This window comes from Molothrus aeneus, chromosome 2 (genome assembly GCF_037042795.1).
Source record: "Molothrus aeneus isolate 106 chromosome 2, BPBGC_Maene_1.0, whole genome shotgun sequence".
In the NCBI taxonomy this organism is placed as follows: domain Eukaryota; kingdom Metazoa; phylum Chordata; class Aves; order Passeriformes; family Icteridae; genus Molothrus; species Molothrus aeneus.
Genome location: NC_089647.1, coordinates 92,414,806 through 92,430,518, shown reverse-complemented (window position 1 = coordinate 92,430,518; position 15,713 = coordinate 92,414,806). Strand labels below are relative to the sequence as shown.

The 15,713-nt window shown below is 39.9% G+C and overlaps 1 protein-coding gene across 5 annotated transcripts in view; it reads left to right on the top strand.

Annotated features, from left to right (window-relative positions):
• Positions 1-15,713, top strand: part of NAXD (NAD(P)HX dehydratase) — a 51,308-nt gene that overhangs the window by 20,121 nt on the left and 15,474 nt on the right. For all 5 annotated transcript variants that reach the window (XM_066545327.1, XM_066545324.1, XM_066545325.1 and 2 more), the window contains one exon: positions 2,503-2,611. In XM_066545327.1, the coding sequence (XP_066401424.1) occupies positions 2,503-2,611 (109 nt within the window). The remainder of the gene's footprint in view (positions 1-2,502; positions 2,612-15,713) is intronic.

Below are 15,713 nucleotides of genomic sequence, written 5' to 3'. Positions count from 1 at the left end.
CTGCCTTTGTGCTAAATCCCGTGGTCAGGAACTTTCAAGGTTTAGCCCTGCCTGAAGCTGCTTGTTGATCATTTGTACCCTATCAGCTTTAAAATGCTGCTGGTTTGATGTGCATGTGTGGCCATAAACTGGAGATAACACAACAGCCCTTCCACTTCCAGAGCAGCTGTAGGAGCAGGATATTGCTGCAGTGTCTGTAGCTGTGTAGCACAGCTATTGTGAACATCCAGTGTCCTGAAATGAAGCTGGCATGGTGCTGTTGTGAGACAGTATTTTTCTGCTTTCTTGATGAAGATATAAAATCCATCAGTTATTTACAGCATGGTTTTATAGCTGATTTTGCAATGTAGTAGTCATTATTACCATTTTTAATCTCTTGACCCTTCATATCTTGAAATGCTTCTTGATGTGACATTGCAAAGGAGTTGAACATAATGTTTGTAAGATGCTTGGAAGATGAAAAGCTCCACAGTAGGTTTTTATTATTACCAGAGGCAAAGTGTGCAGGAGTGGCTTAATATTGGACTGTTTATTTCCCAAGAGATGGCTTTGTTTTGAAAAGTGCACATTATCAATTGAGTTTTAGACAAAACTATCTTATTTCAATCCTGAATATAAATAAATTGACAAACTTTTTTATGGTTAGATTATTTGCATAAGATATTTGTAGAAGAGCAGAGCATTTATGATAATAGCTGTGGCTCTATTCTTAGCTTATGTTTAATGAAGCTTTTTTTTAAGTGTATTTGGCTTCTACTATCCAAAGGTATGTTGAGTCCAGACATCCTTATATATCTAGAAGTTGCAGTGTTCTTACAACTACATGGTATATGTATATTGAGATATATATTGCTCTTCAAAGATAAAATAAGTTCAGTATGTGAACAAAGAAAAGTGGTCTGCATTCAGAAATTATGATGTTTTATTAGAGTTTGGTTTGCAGGAGGTTTTTCACATGTTCAACCTACCACATATTAAAGACCTGTCCTTTTTCCTTTTTTTTTTTTTAATAGTGCTTTAGCTATTTCTTGAATCATTTTTATTTCCAGCTTCTATCTACATCATAAACTGATAGGTGATGGTACAGAGATAAGTAAAAATAAAAGGGAGCTGTTTGACAGTTCTCAAGCTGGTTTCCACGAGAGGTAGATGAGGAGGGAGGGAGCTGCAGTGCTCAAATGGAAGCAGTTCAGCCTGCTGGAACAGGGACTGCTCCAGGGACAGCGATGTCCTGCTGTTCACTGTCTCCCTTGCCCTTGCAGGGTCCTCACTCCCACCCAGCAGCCTTGTTTTGACAGAGCAGTTTTGTGTGTCAGCACAGGGCACCTCTGGGCTTTCTGAGGCAGCTCTTGTCAGCGGAGGGGTCTCTGGGCTGCGGCCAGGCACCGCATCCCTGCGCCCTTGACGGGATGCCTCCCTCCCTGCAGCTGCAAAAGCTTTGGGCTGCTGCCTGGCACTTACAGAAATCATTGTGGAATTTGCTGATTCTGCCAGACACAACCTAAACACTTGTTCCTAAGTGCTGTGTCCCATCAGGACAGCTGTTGGTTATGAAAAACATGCAGTGGCTTTCATCTGTAATAATACAGCTTTGTTGGAGTATTGCAAGCTTACAATAATCTGAGCAATACTGTGAGGCAGTATCCCCTTGCTCAGCCTACAGGGAGCTTTATTCCCCCCTGCTTCAGTTAGGAGGTTCATTTATTGTTGTCACTAATGTCAGAGATGCGGGGGGAGGGAGGCTAAATTTTCCCTGCATACTGTCAGTAAGGATTAACTGCAAATGCTGGGCAGTGCTTTCAAAATATTCTGACCTATTTACACAACAAAACTGATCAGAACAAAATAAACAGTTCTGGTCAGTGGCTGAATGCTGTATTGTGACAGCTATATTTGGCAGTGAATTTTCTCATCATTTTTCCAATGCAGACAAAAACCAGAATGCCATAGAAATTTTAAGCATTACAAGCAGATAATGCCCATACTGAATAGCTTGTTTCTCCTGTTGCCTTTTGGGGAAAGGGGACAATTTGGCTGTAATTCAGTTGGAACAAATTCTTATGAAGCAACTGACAAAAAAGCATATGAGTAGATTTATCATTCTGCCATGTGGGGTAATAAACAATTGCATCATTTCCAGCAAGCTGCAATATCTACCTGCAAGATGGTGGATCTCTCTCCAAGGTATAACCTCTGCAAAGAAGCATTAAATAGGGAATTGTGACAGACTCTAAAAATTGTTGGTTTCCTGCTTAGATTTTATTTTTTATTTTGTAACAGCTGTAGTGGATACTTGCAGTTACTTCCTCATTTTTATGTGGTATCCCCTAAAGAATGAATTGAGAGAAATTCTTCATTTTAGCTATTTGGAGAACCATTTTATATTTTATGGGTCACAGATTCTTGGTAGTTTGGAGGATAAAATTGCCTGACACTCGAGATACTTCATACTAAAATGAAGCCTTTTCAAACTTTCTTTTTTTTTCCCACTCTTCCTTGTAGTGACAGTCCCAATGCTGTCCATGAGGTGGAAAAGTGGTTACCACGGCTGCACTCGGTTGTCATAGGACCTGGCTTAGGCAGAGATGAAGTTCTGCTTGAGAACGCTAAGGTAATGTGCATACTGATGTTTTATCCTGTGTCTTCATGTTGATTTGTATTAACCATTCCTATATTTTGCATCATTACACAAATATTCCTGTTATGGTTGCTAAATATCAAATTTAATAAAATATTGTTGACTGGGAATTACAGTTTCTATCCATGGTCTTCATTGTTAAACTGTAGCCTTCAGTCTGAATTTTAGGCACCAGTATGGTTGTTCTGGTTTGCTTTTGTTTAGCTTGTCAAAGTCACTAATTAAGAAGTAGGTGTTGGCATATTTAGATAAAAGGCTCTGTGTTTTCTTAGGTGCAAAGCACCAGTACTGTAAGTACATAAATATGGATTTGAGTTCATAATTTTTGACAGCTCATATCAGATGCACCAAAGAACAGGGACTGTGTCCTCTTGCAATAAGAAATAATGCTCTATAAAATGTTGCAGATTTCTACTGTGGATAAAGAGATAATCCTATTTTCTGTCAAGCCTTAGTGGAGAGCTGAAACAGGAGATTAGATAGTCTTTTACTTTAGATAATACATACTTAGACCATCTTCCCAATGATGTTTTGTATTATTGTCAACACATCTTTGTGTGTTTGAAGTGTGTCTTTCAGTCTAATGTCAATCTAATTTTGTACAATTTGATTTTTTTTTTTCCTGACCAGTATTACTGAATTAATCAGTGGCACTAACAAGTGGAATTAATATAATTTACAGAAATGTTGACAGTTACACAGTGAAATCACGAAACAGAGCAGGCAAGAGACTGGAGACCATGCTATCCAAGTGTTTAGAATGCCTTGAAAAAACTACCTATGAATGGTTGTTTTGCTAGGATTTTGTTAGAGAAAGTTGCTATTGGAGTTTCTTGCTTCATTAACTTTTTTGGAGGGAAAAATGTATATATTATGGTACAGAAGTCAAAATTAATAAAGATTGAAAATAAAGAAAATAAATTTATTACAGCTGATGAAGAAATCAAATTGTATTATGAGTGAAAAATTTAAACAGATTTTATTGTTTTTTGAAAACATGATTTTCAGAATTTTTTTACAGAAAAAATATCTGAGGCAATTCTTTTTTTTCTTGGCTAAAAATTATAAGTTTGATGGGGTTTTTTTCTTAAAGGAAAACAACTTTAAACAAAAGAAAATAAGAATTCATTTGGAATATCTAAGATAAACGTCTTTTATCTCAGAATTCCATCCAGGGTTTATGTGCTTATCTGTACTAACGAAGTATCTGGAAGATTTCTTGATTGTATTTTTTTCCTCATTGCTAAAAATAATATTGCTTTCCTAGTAAATTACAAGCATACTTTTACTTCAGTCTGGCTGTCCTGTGAAAGCCAGCTTAGAGTTAAAGAAACAAACCCAGCCAATAAAGACAAGGCATTTGGAAGTTACTTCGTGCTTAAATCTCAGGGCACATTCATATGAGCTGTGGATCTGGCCTTAGTAATTTCAAGTCACATTAAAGCTCAAGTTCTTTGTCTGCACTGTAGTTGTGTAAGTGTTCATTAGTTACCCAGTGTTGAGGTTTTTAACGTGCCACTGGGGACAAGTGAACCCTGGCTGCCTGTCTGAGGGAGAGTGCTGCTTCTCTGTGCTCAGGGAAAGCTGAGTCTCCCTCCTGCTTCAACACTGAATTTTAAGTGTCAAGGAAAAAAAAAAAACAAAAACAAGAGATGATAGCATTGCTATTTTAAACTTTTATAGGAGGCTGGCTCAGTATAAAGTTTTCTGGTTTCCCTTTAAGCTAACTGTGGCACGTAGGAACACCAGGCTGGGAGGTAGGTGAGTGTCTGCTTTCTGGTCAGGGTTTTCTATCAGAGTGCCTGTGATGGTGAGATAGAGCTTCCCCTCTGCCTCCTTCTGTCCCATTAAGGTGCTGAGGCATCGTGTTCTGGCATCTCTCTAAAGCTGTTTTTATGTCAGTTCTTGTCAGTATTGTGCCAGCACATTTCCAATTAATGTGCTTCTCCAAACAGTCATGTGTTTGGGCTGCTTCTCTCTTCTGAGCATTGAGAAATTAAGAAATTAATTACTAGTGCTGTAACCTTCAATTTCTGGTATATGGCCAAGAGACAGTGTTCTGTTGTGGAATAGCTTGAGTGGTTGTTGACCAGATGGTGCATCATCTCCAGATCAAAGAATGCTTTGCTTCCTCAGCATCTTCAGTGTGTCACCTGCCTCCCTCATTCTTAACGCCTGCACTGCTCACTGTGGCATTTCAGCTCCTTTCAACAGTCTGATTTAAAAAAACCCACCTTGTGATCAGTTTCCTTTGATTTGATTTTTTTTTTCCTTGAGCACTATGATAGTCTCTGAATACATATTTACTGGCTTCCTGCAATTTTGTGGGTTTGGCTGTCATTCCATTTACAAGTCCTGTTACAAGAAGCTGGTCTCCAAGTTATATCCTCCTTTTATAAGCCACTTGTGTGGGTCTGTGCCAGAACTCTCACATGCTGTTACTCAGTTGCTTGGAGCTGATGCTGTCAGAGCCTTCTAGCCATGGGTTTGTGAGACCAGGAGCTGCAGCTTCAGAAAATTCCCCTAAAGAAGGCATTTGTTGTGTCCTGATGGCTGTACACCTGGATTCCCTGCAGATGTGGCAATTCCAGTCTCAGCCTGGTTAGACCTTCCAATTCCAAAGCAAATAAGCAGTCCAAGCAGCTTCTCTTCAAGAGAAAAGAGAAAAAAAACACATTTCTGCTCCACTTCTCAGCTCTGGAGTATGCAGATTGAAGCGTTTCTGCTCCCCATACTACTTCAAACTTTTGAGATGCTTTTATCACATCCAGTGTGAAAGTTGGCCACGATGTCAGCTTTCTTGTTGGGGACATCAGGCCATCTGTTTATTCCTTTCAGTGTCCATGACTGATTCTGGCCAGAGATACCAGTATGTTATGTCACTGAGCTCAGCTCAGTTGGAGTGGTGCTGCTGGTGGTTTAGCCTGTTGAGAAAGAGAACCCATTTAGCTGCTATGTGTAAGCAAGGCCAAGATCCCAATGACTGTCCTCTGCTTAGAAGCAGCATATTTCCAAAGCTGTTGGATATTATCCTTTTTTTCCCACAGCAGCAGTGTTACAACCCTGTCATACCTACCAATCACAATTTACTCCATTCAGCTGTTGCATGTATGCTTGCACTTCTGGCTTTACTCTGATCTGATTTTCCTTCTAGGAGAAGCTTGGAAGTAGGGAAATTTCTGCCTGTACTATCAAGAGCTTGGGTGTGTGAGAGAACCAGGTTCCTCTGCTGCAGGGTGATGAGAGCAGCTTCCAAGAGGACTTTGTCAAAAATAATGTTCCTTGCATAGCCTCGAGGGAGAGCAGGAGAGCTGCCTGATGCTCCAGGATGTTCTGCATTCTGCTGCCACCTAGCAGTGAGGCAGTTACAGGCTGAGCTTTGTCCTTCATCAGTTTCCATCTCTTGTCATCTCCTTTCCCTGTTCCTTCTGGCTTTGAGGCCAGATGGACTGATCTGGGATTGCTGCTGGAATAGCAGTTACTGTAGGGATCACACAGACAAGCATTCATGCTGTAGGATTAGTAAAGAGCCATTATGAAGAGCCCTCTCCTTAACTGAACTCTTCCATGTTGGAATCTTCCTTGCTTGTCACTGGGTTCCTTGCCTCTTTCTTTGAAGTGGCAGCACCAAGTCCTGGACCCTGGTCTTCCAGCCTTCCTGTGTCTTGCTTGAAATCAGAATGCAGTTTGCAGCAGAGCATGCTTGCTTTCCTCCTGTAGGAGAGAGGTAATGATTAATGGCAAGAACAGCTCTGTGTAATTCAGATTACATGATGAAATTGACTGGGTTCTCAAACCATATGCTTGTTCCTCTTGCTCAGTTCTCAGTCTTTGTTTTAGCTTCCAGAACATGTCAGGACTACCAGCCTGGGTTTTCTTTTGGCTGAGGCCCTGCCTAGCTGCCTTTTGTGCCTATTGCTGTTGCTGTTTTTCTTCCCTCAGCCCCCTTGCCCTGCAGTGCTTCCTTCAGGCAGTCATTTGCCCTTAAAGATCTCTGCTATCTCTTGGGATATAAATTACAACATCTCATTTTCCACCCCTTGTGACATCATCTTAAAGTTGTGTTAAAATGTCTTGCCTGTAGTTAACATGTACATGGTGAGAGAGGTTTGGGCCCTTGTCACAGATCATCTCCATCAGGTGTGCCCAGAGAGAACCCATTTGAAATTTTCAGATGGGTGGATTCTCAGTTCCACCTTGACTGAGGCATCAGCCTTTCTGTGTTTGGTTAGCTGGATTATTTTCTCCCCTTTCAAGCCTCGTGCATTCAAGATTTAGGCAACACTTCACAGCCGTAATAAGTTGTGAGAATGGGACCAGGTGCTTCACTGCACTCTCTGCACTACTTTTCTGCAAGGTCAAGAGCACCACAGAATACAGGGCCACCTGTTGTTATCATATAGGTCAGTTAGAGTTGAATCTGTCACTGTGGGCCTTGGAAAGGATTTTCCTCTTGTTATCTATGTAGCCCTCTCATTTCTGTTTGTACTACAGGTGTAAGACACCTGAGAAGTGTCCCAGGTGAATGTTGCAGGTGACAGATTAGCAGTATTGCCTGTGGAAAAATTTTCACACTACCCCACACAGTAATTAATTTTCTACCACCATGTACAAATATGAACCAAGAGAATGTATTATTGTTTGGAGTCACTGATCATGACAACTCAAATCAGCAGAATTATTTTCCAGAAACTTCATTCCTTAGCCTGTGTCGTGTATTTGCTTCCTCCCTGTTTATACCCTTTGTAGTTCTTGCTGTGGGGATTCAGCAGTTCATAAGGAACTGAAGTAGCAGCAAGGATATGCCTCTTTCTCTTCTCAGCCCTCAGCTAGGAGGAGGTGAGGTAGCTGGAACCTTGTGTTTGGGGTACTGCAAGGGCAAAACCCAGTGAGAATGTGTGTGCCATCTCTGTGAGAAAGTGTGTGCCTTCACCCAAGGCCCAGCATTGATGCACAGATCACAAACAGAACCCAGGGAAAAACTCATCTCCAGCTGGCCAAGCTTCATTGTTTTCAAAAGGCAATTCTGATGAGACTCAGGATTTGTGGATGTTGTCACCTAAGGTGGGGCAGGTGCTGGGTTAGGATGTCTTTGTGATGGTGTTACTGCTGTGGATGAAGCTTGGGAGCACCAGCTCAAGGCAGAGATGCCTTCTTGGTTATGCCAAGAAACTACTGCTGCTGTTGCTAAGAACTATTGGTATTCTGTGGCTTCCTCAGAGATGTCTTGATTAGAAAAATAGTGTTTGAATATATGCTAACAGTACCTTAAATACAGGTTTATGCAGCTTGCAAACAGAATTTATTTCTAATATGTGTAATGGATCTTGATGAAAGTCATTCATAGTGAAGTGGGATATTTATTGGCTTTCTGCATGTAGGCTTATATTGTTATTTAATTTGACTTTAATACTCAAAAGCATTTCTAAGCAAAACTCTGGTATCGGATGCCTTTTCAGCTCTTTCTGAGCTCATTCAGCTAGAAACCCTGAAAAGAAATTGGCAGTGATAAATTCAGTTCATTAAGTTCATTTTAAGTTTATGTTTATTTAAGACAAAGTGCCAACAGCTGACCATGAATATCTTATGCCAAATCTAGTTAACATAATCAGCTATAAATTGGAAACTTTGTAGAGTTTTCGTTGTCAGTGCAAACACTAAGTGAATGAGAGCATGAGAAAAATGGCTGCTTTTATTTATTCTGAGGTAGATATTTATACTTTGGATTGCAATAAAAAGGATTAATACTTAAAAGTGGATGTTCATGTATTTAGGAATGAAATACATGTATAAATGTAGCTTCTCGAATGGTCTCTGGTTAACCATGATTTTGGGGGAGCACAGGCACGAAGGACTGCTCTGGATTTTTTCATAACTAGGACAGTATTTCAGAGGCTTTTGCTTTTTCTTATTGTGTTCAGGCATTACTTTGGCTTATGTCACTTCTTCTGAAATTTAGCATGTGATTGAAGCTGATATTAAGAAACTGTTAGTTGCAGTTTTCTTCCATGCTCAAGGCAAGTGATCTAATTTAAATTCAAAGAAAGAATCTACAAATGAATAATTTTCATCTTTTTTTTTTTTGAATGTAGAATAGAACAGTTTTGATTAGCTGCCATCTACAGTGTTTTCAGCTTTGATAATTGTACCAGCTTCTAACATCTCCCAAAGCACTTAATGAGCCTGATGGGGTAGAGGGATACTCTTTAGAGTCCTTATCACACTCTGCCTGGCTTAAGTGAAACATTTTGCTGTGCACCTGAAAATCTGTTTTGGAAAACAGGGCCTAGCATGTGGTACTACAGTTAAAAGACAAAAGACCAACTTAAATTGAATAGAGCATAAACCACAAGATGAAGAACCTATTTGTTCCAGAGCAGGGATATTCATCTGTATTAGGTGACTCTTCATTCACAAGTGGTGGTCATTTCTTGCATGAGGTTTGAGGGCTTAGTGGAGGATTAAGGAATTAGTGACAGGTGTGCATACAGAAATAAATACATTAAAACTCAGGCAATTAGGCTAGTTAAAGGTGATAAGGTGATATATATATATATATATATATATATATCTTGTCCACAAAGAGAGATTTTCATTGTCTTTGCTGAATTTTGAAAGGAGGATGAGTCTTTGGATCAGTTTGTAGGAATTAATAAAAGCACATTTAAGAGACAACTGCACATATTAGTCAGTGAATCAGTAAAAGCCTAAAACCAGTTTTGAAATTTGTGAAAATATGGCTCTAATGGGAAGAATCTCAAACAGTAGAACTCCATTCTTAATGTTTTTCAAACTTCTTGCATCAAATAGAATATATTAAGGGAAGCTTCTCCCCTCTGCCAGCTAGGGCTGTAGCCTCGAGCGTAGCCTGTGCCTGGGCTATTTGCCTACTTCTAGCTGTGCAAGATTACAAATTCCTGCTTGCCAAGGCCATTTTCCAGGCATCTCCACCAGAGAGCTGCATCCTGACCTCTATTGCAGCTGAGTCCCTGCTAACTCTGCATTTATCCAGACTTGAAGCAAGCAAGGCAGAAATGCTTCCTAGGGCTTTCAGTGCCTATTTGTAGGAATCGATTTGCAGCGTGTTGGGGTGGAACTTATTTGTTCCTCCCAGTCACCTTGGGGAGGAGGATGTGTGGAAATGCTTAGAGCTGCAGCATTTACAGGAAAATTTTGACTCTTTTTTCTTTTATCTCCCTGTTTCAGACAAAATCATGGATTCAGGATTGCTGGATGAGAGCAGCATCCATGCAGAAAATATAAGAGATTATAGGTGGTGTTTCAACAGCAGTTTCTGAGCCTAGCTTTCAGGAGAGGGTTCTTTGTGAGAGGGGCTGCCACTCCCAGTGCCAGGTTAGGCACATTTGCATGTCTTTACCAAGCCAGAGTGTGTCATTACATAATCACCATTTGCAGGTTGCAGTGGAGTGGACTTTCAGTGGGCTGAAGGCACTGCTTCCTAAAGTGTTTGGATGTCATTTTGGTCAATACTGTCCATTATTATGGCATGTTAAGGCTTGAATTTCTCTTTGAGAGCATGAATAAGACTTTTCCTGAGAGTGGGTCAAGACATGACTCTTGAAGGGACTGAGGAAATGCAGTGTTTTTGCTGATGTCAAGTAAAGCAATCGTTCCTTTGCTAGGTAGAGAGATGGCAATGTGAAAATTAATTACTATTTTGGGAAAGATGTTGCTTTATATATTCTGCTAGTTTGGTTTTCTGTTCATTTCATTAAAATTCAATCTTATAATTAAATGACTGGCTCTAATTTCCTGATTCTTCCCTTTGTAAACACCAAATGCCAAAGTTTTCTGTAGCTGAACTAGCTCATGAGGAAGAGCATAAGTAGTGATAAAAATATTAATATATTAAAAGTCATTGCAGGCATTCTTCTGCTAATCCACATCTAATTAAAAAAGCTGAAAAGTATATCTGACTTAGGTGTGGCAAACCTACATAATTCTTTTCTGTGGATCTGTGCAGAAGCAGCTTTTATGCTGTTGCATGTGGGCAGCATAAATAGGATGGGTGTTACTGCTGCCTCGTGGATTTGGGTGCAGCAGTCCAGATTGCAGAGTTTCTTTCCAAGAGGCTGTGGGCACTGGCTGAGAGAGCACCACTGTGCTCTGCCCCTGGGGCCTCAGGGTGGCTGCTCTGTGAACACTTCCATGGCTGATAAGGAATCCTTTGCCTGTACTCAGGGGCTCCATAGCAATTTATTCCTCCCTCACATGTTCCCCACTATTCTCCATGTGGCTGTTCCTTACAGCCAGTGGCTCATCTCAGCCCCATTCCCTTTTCCATAGTACTTGTGGAAGTGTGCAGGAGTCCTGGATGTCCATGTTGGTACAGTGCAGGTGAATCTTGTGTTTCACAGCACAGCTGCAGGCTATCAAATGGTTAAATCACATCATGCTTTTCTGCATTACTGTGCCCTCTTTCAGCAGTATCCTGCCCATTTGCTCCTTCAGGCTTCTCCCTCCTGCAGTCCTTTCCAGCCCGAATAATTCTGCATTTGTGTGTGTGTTGTACATGTACCCATGTGTTGGGGGTTTTGTGTTTCAGGTTTTTTTAGGGGAAGTCTGCTGGTTGGTGTGTTTTGGTTTTGTTTTGGTGGTTTTGCTTATTTTGTGTTTCAACTTTGTCTTTTGGGTTTCTTTTAAAGTTTGGAATTTGGGTTTGGGAATCTGTTTTAAAATTCCCATGTGAAAGTTGGGACAGGAAACAGATTTCTACTACAATGAATGCATTGCATTTAGGGGAATAGCTTCCATGATAATAAAAAATAATGAAAACACATGAATTTTTCATCCTTACTTTATAAATTTTTGAAATTACAGTAAAGAGTTACCTTTCCTTACCACAGACCAATGGTTTCTACTGTGACACAAGTTCTTTTTCAGCTCTCACTGAGTAGGCTGCTTGTGTAGAAGACCTGAATAATGAGTCAAAGAAAAGGTTTTTTTCAGGAAACAGTGTATTTCAGGAGTAGAGTAGGAGTAGATTCAGGTTAATTTTACCCTCTCTGGCTTTCTTCCTCTCAGCCACCACCATCAAAAACTGCAATGACTGAAATACTATTTTGGGCAATTCTAAATGTCAAAGATTTGGTGCTTTTAACAAATGATAATAACTGTGAGAGAGTTTGTCCCATAGAGCATCTTCGTGGGCTGTGTGAATCCCAGGTAATTTCCTGTTTGGCTTAATGAGGATAGAAGCTTCAGATTTGGTCTTGTTATTAGGAGAGGAAACTCCTGTTACAGATTTGTTCTAGCAGGAGTACTGCAGTCTTGCAATACAGTTAATCATCACTGATTTTAATAAGAGGGGATTGACACCTCTTTTCCTTTTCTCACACAAATGTTGAATCACTGTTTCAGAGCACTACCAAGTATTTAGCCAGCTGATACAAAGAAGAGTATCTCTTGCAAGACATTGCCCAAACCCCATTATTAAGAGTCTCAATATGAAAGGTAACAGACTGAGTTTTGGCCCTGGCTGTGAATTGCAGAGGAAGAATCCAAATTTCAGTCTTTGATATCTTAATTACACAGTGTGGCTGTAGGTCATAAGGTTGGGTGACAAGAATGCATCATCCTCTTCTTCTCATCATTGTCCCCTCTGCTTTCTGACTCATGCCAAGATTGCCTTGTGAGTCCAGTGCTTCAGTTTAGGATGTCCTTGAGGGCTTAGGAATCAACTGAAGGAAGTTCTCCTGCCTTGCTCCCAGCTGAACCATCACTGTTGTAGTATAATACATTCTGTGCACAGAAAGTTTGTTCACTGGGCTATCCTGGAGCTAGAATCTTCAAATCCTTAATATTCAAAATGCTGTTTGAAGAGAAGGGATGATGTCTTGAGCTTATCATTGATATCTGTATGTGTTGCTGTTCATTTGTCAATGGTGTTTTGATTTCAGTTTTTGTCTTAGTGACATTTCTTAATATTTTTAATTGCCAATGTTCTCTTCTAAATGCTTTCTCACAGAAATAATTGTTACATTGGATAAAATGGAACAGATGTTTTCTGCTCATACATAGAATTCTATCAGGAACTGTTAAATAGGTTTTGGTGTGAAAGCAGAGTTAGCCTGAGCTGTATTAATTGGGCAATTAACAGTGAAGGTTCTTCTCTATCTACAGGTATTAACCAAAAAAAGTCCATGCCAAATACTGAGGTACAAATACAGGTGAAAATCGATTTTTTGCTAATACTCTGCATAGAGGATGTTGCCATTATTGCCATAAACTCCTCTTATTGCCAATATTTAAGGGTTTGGGGTTTTTTTTTTGTTAAATATGGTATTTGCAGAAATAGAGTGCTTAAAAGTGGGCTTCATCTCACCTAATTCTTGGTGTCTAGAAACAAAACAGTAAGATGTCCCTGCATGGCCTGTGACAGCTGAGGAGAGACAGGTATGTCTGTTGGCTGTGCATCTCACCCTAGATGAGGTGTCTAAGCTGCATGGGATGAACTGCTCTCCAGTGGTCGTGTCCACAAGCAGTAGGAAACAGGGCTTCTCCTGTGAATGTGGTGTCCTTCAAATGTATGGCTGTCCTATGGGGGTTCCCTGATCTTTAGTGGTTTATTACAGTTTTGAAATCACCCCTTCCCTCCCCAGAACTTCCTCTGTGAGGCTCCTTGTCTATCTCCCAGCAGTTTCTCTCTGGCTTAAAGGAAAGAAGAGGAAAGGAAAATGATTGGGATAGGGGCTTTCTCTCTTTCTTTCTCTCTTTCTTTCTCTTTTTCTTTCTCTCTTTTTCTTTCTCTCTTTTTCTTTCTCTCTTTCTCTCTTTCTCTCTTTCTTTCTTTCTTTCTCTCTTTCTTTCTCTCTGTCTCTCTTTCTCTTTCTTTCTTTCTTTCTTTCTTTCTTTCTTTCTTTCTTTCTTTCTTTCTTTCTTTCTTTCTTTCTTTCTTTCTTTCTTTTTTTCTTTCTTTGGCATTTTTTAAATAAAAATGAGCTTTCTAAATAAGACAAACAACTTTGTATCCCCTGATTGTTTGTTTTATCAGGAGAGGAAGAGCAGGCAAAGATCATTCAGTATGTTAGATTAGAAACGGACACCTCAGAGACTTGGTACACAATAAAAGTTGCTTGCCCAGTGGTTTTACATAGCAAGGTGAAATTTCTCTTTAGAGTGGAGGTCAGATGTTTCAGGATTGTGGAGGATATGCTAGAGAGGTAGGAACTCAAAACATGACTAGGAAAAAAATGCCTTATTTCTCTGAAGTGTACTAGTGATCTGGCCTCCCAGATGCTATTTAGCTGTAGATATACTGTCATGCTTTGTAACTTCCATTTTATTTTTTTTTTGTCTTATACTTACATTCTCTTGGTATACCATGGGTCTCCAGGATTGCTTATTTAGGAGGGAGCAAGACATTGCAGTATCCAAGATGACAATTATGAGGAAGCATGAAAAAGGGCCAAGCAATAACAGCTACTGCCAAACTTCAGCTTCTTTGGGAACAGAATTTTGGCAAAATTCCTTCCCTAGATTGCTTGTAATGCATTTAAGAGAACAGTTTGGAAGGATAAGGACTCCTGAGATCTGTGTCTTCCTTCAGACTTCCTTACTGACTCTGTTGTGGAAATCTTTTTTAGTTTAAGAACATCAAGTGTCATGAAAGACTGGCTTACTGAGGTTGACATACTAGAATAAACTGGTGATTCATATTAGTGGGAAGTGGAGCAGTAAGCATTTTAAGTGTACTGAAGGAGTTTGGTGAAGCTGCTAATACACAAAAATATTCTAATTATAACCAGTTAGAAAACCAGGTTGCAGCAAAAGGTATTTGTACCTTCAAAGATTGGGGGAGGATGATCTTGCTGAGGTCTGGGTCTCAGTGCCCTCTGATATCTAATCAGAAGAGCTTAGTATCATTCAAAAATAATTGGGCTGTTGGATCTATAACATGCATTTATACAAGGAAAATACAAACAGCAAACACAAAATCTGGTTGCTAGATCCACAGCTTTGTTTTTTGTTACAAAGTGAGCCAAGTTCAACATAATTGTTAATGACCTTAACATAGCAGGGGCAAAGCAGTGCAGCTTCTGTGAAGGAAAACTGAGCTGTGCACATCTGTGAAGATTAACATGAATGAATTAAGAAATTACTCTCTTATACATTTCTTGAAAGCTTTGATAGTAAGGCACTCTGGTTTTCAGAATGTCACAGTTAATTCTAGATATGTTTTGAGACTCCATCCTCACACAGCTGTTAAGTGTACTTACTAATAAATTTGACTAATTTAGCAGTAGCTAAACCGTATGAGTTGTGTAGAACTTGCAATTGGTTCAAAATTATTCAAGTAGCTGAGTACAAGAGAGGACTCTGTGGTGTTCCCTAGGGATCCCAAAGGAGGTGAGCAGCTGGCAGTCTGACACACAGCCCATGTTGTGCAGGTCTGTGTTGGAAAGGTTTCTGTTCTCTAGTAGCTTCTGCTGTAGCCACAGCTGTGTGCTGGGCCAAGTCCCCAGGCTTGGAGCAGTCTCCTGCTTCCAAACTGCAGACAGTGCCCAACAAAGAAAATGGAAGGGAAATACTTTCCCTTGGTATTGGAAAAATCAGAGTCAGTAGTAATGTTTGTGAGGATATGTGTATGTCATATGTAATAATTTACAGGGACTTAGGTGGGTGGCGTTTATTTTGACCACTATACAAAAAAAGAGAGATGTTCAGTACCCTGAATATTAATTTAAAATTGCTTCCTTATTCCTTACATCATGTCTTGCTAACCTGTGAAGCTCAGTGCTGTATGATAGCTAATCTGAAGAGCTTAATAACATTCAAAATTAATTAAACTTTTGGATGGATTCCATGCTCTGTTATCTTATACAGGAAAAAGATAAACCCTCCAGCTTCAAAGATGAGTTGGTAATAACCAACACTGAAGAAAACTTGACTGTTGGCCACTGTTCATTAAAAAGCCTCAGGATCAGTCATTGCTGCTGCTGGGTTAGGAGGGAGAACAGGGGCAGACAGTCTGCTCAAAGATGCTGCTTGCTGAAAACAACACTTTTACAAATGGTCTGATGTCTGGGCCACCTTGGCTTTGCTTTCAAAGCAT